Source organism: Antrostomus carolinensis, unplaced genomic scaffold, assembly GCF_000700745.2.
Source record: "Antrostomus carolinensis isolate BGI_N321 unplaced genomic scaffold, ASM70074v2 scaffold11209, whole genome shotgun sequence".
Classification (NCBI taxonomy): domain Eukaryota; kingdom Metazoa; phylum Chordata; class Aves; order Caprimulgiformes; family Caprimulgidae; genus Antrostomus; species Antrostomus carolinensis.
In genome coordinates, this window is record NW_010337875.1 from 21275 (window position 1) to 29385 (window position 8111).

Here is an 8111-nt window from a genome sequence, read left to right on the forward strand (position 1 = left end):
CAGGAATGAGGAAGAACTCAAAACCTCAGCACCAGTTACAGAGCACTGAAGCAATCTTGTCCAAGGATCAAATCGAATCTGCTGCCCAAGGTCAAAACTTCACCATCAGGCAGGCAGATGGAGGACTTCCAAGCCTCACCCTCCAAAGCCAACGAGACATGCACAAACAGCAGACTCTCTTCTGGCAGGGAGGGACACACATCCCTATAAGTGAACAACATCTTTTCAATGTCCAATTTCCCCCCAAAACTTAAAATCCAAGCCAACTTTTGCCAGTTGAACACATACACAGTGTAATTCTGAGGATTTCAAAGGTACTTACAAATCCTGATCTACACAAGAGGGAAACACAGCAAACCTCACAAGTAACAAAGGAGCAGCCTCCTGAAGCAAGGTCTGCAGTGGGCAACCAGCTCTGGAGGCAGCAGTCAGAAGTGAGACTGTGAAGGTCACCCAGCACAGCACACACGTGACTCTGGCATGCTCACAACCCAGGCAATCATTTTTGCTCCCTCTGCACTTCGTGGTGGGTGGCAGGGTGGTTTGCCTTACGTGTAAGGTGATATGAGATTCAAAATGACTGACTGGAGCCCAAACTGAACAGGATTAAGTCCTCACAAATAATAAAATTAATGACTAATGTGGGAGTTTGAATGAGGAAGTAGAGGCAAGATTGAAGACATGCTGTCCACCTTCCTGCTTTTTCTGGCCAAGTACTGTTTCTGGTGAATTTGTATGTATTTGTCACTGCTGCCTCTCTAGGTATTTGGATGTAAGGCTGCTGGCTGCTTTGCTCTGAACCAGCCTTAAAGATATATTAGAAGGATGGAGAGAAATTGTTTGGCTAGAGCTGCTCTAATGGCTACACGGATATCTTTTTAAAAATTGCTCATTCCTCTCTTACTTGGCCACATGAAGAGAAACAAGCCTTTTAATTTAACAACTCAGGCATAAGAATCATACTTCCTTCTCATAACTGGAAAAATACATGTATTCCCTCCAAGGCATCCACTTTCTGCTTTCAGTTTAGAATTAGATCCAAACCAACACTATGAAACAGTTTTAACAAAGGACAAGGAAATACCTTCAAATTTATCTAATATGTATTTAGGACATCTCTTAAAGGAACCTAAACATGTCTCAGCTGACAAAGACATGAGAAAGAACTTTAATACACTCCTTGCCACGCTGCTGTGGTGGGTAAGGCAAGAACAAAACGTATGTAGGTGAACAGAAGAGGCAAATATACAGCTGAGCCTTTTTTAAGTCAGAGTTTTTCTACATTCCCCATAGTCATCTCTGGCTTAAAGTGAAGTGAAAGGAAAGCAAATTACTCCAATTTTCATGCACGCTTTGGAGAAATTCATGCTGACAGTCAGACACCCAAAGCCTTTCCTTTAAGGTATTTTATCTCACTCAGGTTTTTCAGAAATGGTCCTGATGTGATTATCTTTTGATACCTGAAGCTGATATATCGAGGCTCAAGAAAAAAATTCAGGAATACATCCACAGATCTAGCTACTGGCCCACCCAACAGGCACTTCACAATCCTGAGTGAACACAGTCGCATTTCTCACACATACCTATGGATGAGGTTGGTCAGAGGCTCAATCAATTTCTTTCCCAGTCTAGGTTCTAATGGAGTAAGAGCACCAAACTATTAAAAAAGAAGTGCAGACAAGAAAGTGATTTAATAGCTACTTTAATTCATGTTTTTACACTCTTTAAAATTGCAGCTCATTATATTTAAACCAAGTTATATTAAAATTTTTTTCTCACTTTGAAACATTAGAAGTTATTCTTGGTTTCTTTTTATTCGGATTTAACGGTAACTATACCTCCAAAGAAGAGGGTATTTTTTTTTGCACCCATGGTAATTTAAGGAGAACCCCAATCCTGTAAACACAGACCCAGAATACTTGCCAGTTTTATAATTTTAATGAGAACCCAATTATTGGTTGATGACGTCATCAACTTGAAAAAGAGCGGAGCAAGGGAAAGGTAGTTTTTGGGATTGCGTCGAGCCAGCTCACAAATAACATTTACTGCAGCAGACTGCACACCTGAGAAAAGAAGTGGGAAAAGCAGAAATCTCATCAGTGTCTTAATTGTAATTGAAGTTTCTGGTGCAGAACCCCCAGAACAAAAGCAGTTAAACATTCAGACCTGTGTGTCCAAGAGGAACAGCTCAGCCTCGTTACCAAGCAGGAGGGAGTGAATTATAAATAAATACAAGAATGTAAAAACAAACTGAGAAAGGCTTTTATTCAATTTTGGATATTTTCTAATATATCAGCAAGCTGCGTATCTGCTTTGGGTCCAGTATTATTAGAAAGAAGAGGATGCTGCCAACCTCCTTCCTCTTTCCTGTGGTCAGCTTGTTTGTGGGACACAGGCAACACAATATTCAATAATCCTACCCACCATGAAGTTTCCAAACACTCTTGTTTCTTTAAAATGTATTATTTATTCATGCTTAACTACAACACAAAAATAATGAATCCTTAAACAATCTGACTGGACAAGCCTATTCCTTTCTAATTGCTCAGCCTCTAAATTGATTGTTCTCAGTTTGGAATCTTTTATTCTAGACAGTCTGGGTTTTCTTACACAGAGCAGTCCTTTCTTCCATAAACCACCATAAATAGTTTCTTCCTCTGTTTGTAGGTGTGTGTTTTGGGTTTCTTTTTAAAAAAACATTGTCCTTGGAAGATGCATCTTACATGCCCACACCATATCAGTCGAGTACATGCAATTAAATTTCTCTCTCTCTCAATACAGACGCAATCAGCTGGGGATCACAAAACTGCACAGCACACAGAATCCTCAAAACAAGTGTACAGCGTTTTGGTGCAGTGAGGGCAGACCAGCACACTTCCAGAAGTGTGAATGTGATACAAAGCAATTGCAAATTCCCTGTGCTGCAGCTACATTGCACTGACACAGTACTGAAGGGCCTCAACAGCACTCTGAACTCAAAATTTAAAGTTAAAAAATAGAAAAAAAAAATATACTAAGTGATGTGAAATTATCCATTGCACACCAATAGCTGCAGCCTTGTAAAAGAGCACAGGAAACAACAACCACAAACACCCAAACCCAGAAATCAACTGAAGTATTTTCAATAGTCAAGAAAAGTAAGCAACGAACCAGGAATCACGAGGTAGCTTTGTCCCATTAAGGTTTAATCCACTGATATAATTTCAACAGCTTTGGGTTTGAAATGTATTTGAAAATACATTTAAAGAATGTATTTTTAATATGGCAACATCTGTTAAAACTCTCAGATACTCATCTACCTATTAAAGGGGTCAATCGGTACCCAAGAGATGACTACAGCATATTTCACATACTCTTCTCTCCACAAGCTCTAAAACTATGTACACCCAGATGTTTTGAAGCAGAAGTAATTTACTGAAATCCACTTACCGGGATCTGGATCTTCAAGTTTCTCTTTAAGGCGAGGAAACGCGGGACGGAGAGACTCTGGGTACTTCAAAAAAACTTTATACATGATTAACACTGCCTTCTTCCTGATATAAGGCTTTGTATGAGACATCTGTCAATGAAACAATTACAATCAGGTAAATCTGTGTTTCCAGAATTCTTCTCAAGGTCCATATGTTCACATCACTGTCTCAAAATTTCTCCCAGGGAGACTCAACTACTTTTAGAACACTCAGCTTTGAGGGGAGAGCAAAATACTGTCAGCTATTTCCAAAACTAAAAGAAATATTCAAGGTAATCCTCACGTACTAACTAAGGGCTGTAAAGGCTCCTCAAAAATCCCACAAGAACAAAGCCTCAGTTTTCACATGCAACAGTTCTAAATTTAACAGGTATTCACCAGATTTGAATAATTTAACATTCTGTAATTACAGGAAAAAGTTATTTCAATCTTATCAACTCACCAGTGTCATGATGTCATTTGCCAAGTCCCTGGCAAGATCTGGAGTAACAAAACAGGACAAGCCAGTCAGTGCAACTCCAGTATCATACTGGTTAGGGCTACTCAGATCCTAAAAAAGGAAAAACAGGCTCAAAAATTTAAGATCACACAGGATGTTGAGAAACAATTGTCCGAGACGAATTTTATTCACTCAAGAAGCAGAGCTTCTACTCCATGGGAATATTTATATCAACTATTAACAGGAATGTCCTCCAACACCTGCTAAAATACAGGTAGGCCGAGGATTAATAATGGGCATGAGGAATCATGGCCAAACAACAGATGGATGAGTGCAACATAAAAGCAATGAGAGATATTGTACCTTGGTGCTATTTTAGGACTGGTAAATAGTTTTTAAAAACTCATGACAAGATCACAAACATGTTTAAAATACTAAAAATCTGGTATTAAACACTAAACCCGTTAAGTCAAAGCCCAACTGTCATGAATTTCATGGGGAATAGGCACTCTTGTCAAGTGCTTAACAGTGTCCTAGCTTCATCTATCAGAGAAATGAGTTTACTTTCCTTTCAAGGTGCTGGCAGCACCATAATTTTCAGTCCATAAAGACATAACACAAGCTAGAGTGTAGAATACATTTTATTGGTCAAATTTCTTTGGACTAATTTGTAGTCAGTATCCTACATGGTCTTTCAGATTTTTCTAAGCTTCAGGCTCTTAACAATGTTAACATTCAGGCTCTGAACAATATTAACATTCATATCTGAGTACATTCAATTATAGAATCAGACCCCACTGAATAGAGAACATCACAGGATCAATCCTTAACCGCGGTTATTATGAAACAGGAACACGATGTGAACACATGAGCTACAGGAATCAACCGTCCAAATTGACATGCACACAGAGGCTGCTTCAGCAGAGCTAAACACTGTCAGGCCTTCAGGGTTCTGTGCCATTTGCATCTCATTTTAAAACCTCTTGCAGGTGGCAAGAAATTATATTCTACTTTCAGAATAATGAAATCTAGTTCTTTAAATTCTGCAATTCATCCTGGCTTTGAGAAATGATAGCCCCTTCAAATACAAAGTTGCTAGATTAATGAAACGTGAAAAGGTACAAATAAAGATGCTTATAAGTAAAAACTCAGGCACAAAAAGGAAGGAATAGCCTAGTAAGTGGCTGAAATTTAGTATAATGAAGTCTCCATAGTAAAGAAAATGGATGGACATTATTAAAAATATACACTTGTCAGAGCAGAACAGTTTAAAAGATAAAGGGAAAAAACACTAAGTCTTTAGGAAAGATGCTGGATAACATCCTGCAGATCTTTTTGTAAGCAAGTAAAAGACATTTTAGCCTCTTAGGTGATAAAAACGTAGGTACATCTTGTACTGGATCAGTCAAGTTTTAGAGCAGTAATACTTTAAAAAATTAAACTTAAGAGCTTTAAAAATGTATCTGTAATCTGAGGAACAGGAAAATAAACCTGCAACCCAATAACTGAAAAAATTCAAGTGATGAAGCTCTATGAAAATGAACACAACACACTTTGGGACATTAATACAGAACACTCCATACACTCCACCATTTTTACACACAATTACACCAAACAAGTTAAAAGCCTCATCTGTTATTACCAGAAGAAAACAGGCCCCCACAAACAGAAATTTTGTGGAGCCAGGTGACTGCTCATTTTACTTCAGGAATGGGGACATTTTTCTTATCCATTACATTCTTACAAGGCCTAAGAGACCAGTAATATTAACAAAGTTTATTGTTGCCACTGTTCACTGTGATGAATAAACACAGAGAGCTGGGATGAGACAGCAGGAGGGGAGCCTATGGACAGCTTTTAAATACGTCATGAATGCTTCAGCTTGTGGAGTCGAGTAGACTGTAAACCAAGTGTTTACAGTCTACCTGGAAGTGTTTAACCTGGAAGTGTTGAAGGCCAGGCTGGATGAGGCTTTGAGCAACCTGGTCTAGTGGAAGGTGTCCCTGCTGCTGGCAGGGGGGTTGGGACTGGATGAACTTTAAGGTCCCTTCCAAGCCAAACCATTCTATGATTCAAGTAAATAGAATTCTATTTAAAACACCTTTATATTCCCAGAAGAGAAATATTCTGTACAGATTTTAAAAATACAAGTAGAGAGACAGTACAAGAAAAAAAAATTAAGAAATGAAGTTAAAAGTTTACCTTTCGGATCTGATTAGTAGTCAACATAATTACATCAGTCCCTTCATGAAAGCACTGAGAGGCAGCTAGGTAACCGATTCTCTGTAAAAAGGCAACGGGGAAAAACAAAATATATTTATTTTAAAGTGAGTTTAGATAATGTTTAGATAAACAACATCTGGCAGCTTCACAAGCAATATTAAAAAGAGGAACAATTAGGCAGCAGGTTTGCATAACAGGGTTCTCTAGAAAAGCGGGTTTATATTGGGGAAGAATAATCTCACAGGTCACATCTAGTGATAACACATCTATCTTGAGGATAACAAATCAACTTCTCTGCTTTGTTAGAACACACAGGTTCAATGATCACAAAGAGGAAGAAATAAGGTGGGACTGGCAGTAGAAGAAATGAAGAATATTACATTTATTTTGTCTGTGTTGACTCCTGACTTTTAGGTACTAAAGCCCAATTTGGAAGCTGTTCCTTACAAAGTAACATTTCTCACCCTGTTTGGTGAGAAAGGTCATCAACACAGAGCATGAAGAAAACCTTTCAAGAAAAATTATAAAGCTATTACAAAATCAAATATGCCTGCTACTATCTTAGGTGGTCTTGACATAAAAATATTCTGTTTTTTCACAAAAGATACCTTTTGTTGCCAAACATCTCGTAAAAAAAGCCTGTACTAGCAGGCCAAGTATTATCCACTTACTAGAAATAAATACAGTCTATTTCCTTCCCATAGTGAAGAAAGCAAACCAAAAAGTGATGGGCCAATGCACTGATTAAACACAGTAATGAAACAGCTTGGCTAGTACGGTTGTAGTTACCCAGAGAACTCACTTTGAATGTAAACTTTGATGCACTCATGACTTCAATAATGTTGAAAGCAGCCCAACTGATGTCATAGCCCAGCATCTGTAACTGTGAGCAGAGAAGCCAAGATAACAAAACTTCTGAAATAAGAGACTCAATAAAATAGGTCAAGATACCTCAGAAAATTGAAGATGCAATGAGAGTCCAATAATAATACTGTGAGACATCTCAAGTATATGAGCAATGTTACATTCTATGCCACTCGCAGTAAGTGGAAGAAGTCTCAAAGTTCCTCCAAAGCAAGTTTTGAATAGTTTGCATTAGTTCCAGGTATGACACATGTAGTTATATAACCATCATTGTGAAGGGTTTTTTTTCCTGGATTTTTTTTTTTTAAATAAAAATCAGAACAGAACCACATAAATAATTATTTAACAGTATTTCCCTCCTCTCCTTCTCGACAAAGGACTGCGCAAAGAGAAACAAACACCAGTTTCAAGTGCGCTGTGTGATAAGAAAGAATCCCCTTTAAAACAAGGTTTTTTGATTAGATTAGTTTTAAACCAGATTAGCTTCCTGACCTATCTCAATAAAATAAAATTGTACCAATACTAGAGCCAGGACAATGAACAGAGTGGGAATATGCAGCCTCTGACATCAGATGTGGGAGTGTTTTCACCTGCAGCCTGCACTTAAAACAGCCCCAGAAAAGCTGGGGATCTCAGAATGAAGACTGGCTCCTAGTCAGCAGGCAAGAAAGAAAACAAATAAAGATGTGATTCCAGCAAGGCACTTACATATGTGAGTTTGCAGACGGCGTTTGCTTTCACTGCAATGTTATCCTGCTTCAGCTCCTGCTTGATCTCATCGATGCACTGGGAGATGTATTTTGCCTGAGGAAAACAAACAAAAATTCCTGCTCATTTACCAGTTTTGTAGCTTTCCAGCATGTTAAGAGGGAGAAGCAGCAGAACTCGCCATTTGCAGGCACAAAGTCTCAGTCTCACACACTCTATTTAGGTAAGAACTTAATTCTGAGAACTACTCATTTGCAAGAAACGTCACAACTTATCACAAAACCAAAAGTACACCAAGATGTTTCTTCAGTGGTTTTGCTTCTCCCCCGTCTCCCTTGCTCAGTACACTGCTCAGTACAGAGCTCCAGTTTCAAAGATTTGTGAAACAGGGAGAAGGAAACAGAGAGA

General features: G+C 38.5%; 1 protein-coding gene across 1 annotated transcript in view; it reads right to left on the reverse strand.

Annotated features, from left to right (window-relative positions):
• Positions 1-7799, reverse strand: part of AP3D1 (adaptor related protein complex 3 subunit delta 1) — a gene marked incomplete at its 5' end in the record, with an annotated part of 28990 nt that extends 21191 nt beyond the window's left edge. Inside the window, 7 exons of the mRNA XM_010175320.1 lie at positions 1584-1657; positions 1924-2063; positions 3430-3559; positions 3912-4019; positions 6111-6191; positions 6934-7014; positions 7704-7799. Of these exons, the coding sequence (XP_010173622.1) occupies positions 1584-1657; positions 1924-2063; positions 3430-3559; positions 3912-4019; positions 6111-6191; positions 6934-7014; positions 7704-7799 (710 nt within the window). The remainder of the gene's footprint in view (positions 1-1583; positions 1658-1923; positions 2064-3429; positions 3560-3911; positions 4020-6110; positions 6192-6933; positions 7015-7703) is intronic.
• Positions 7800-8111: the final 312 nt, after the last annotated feature.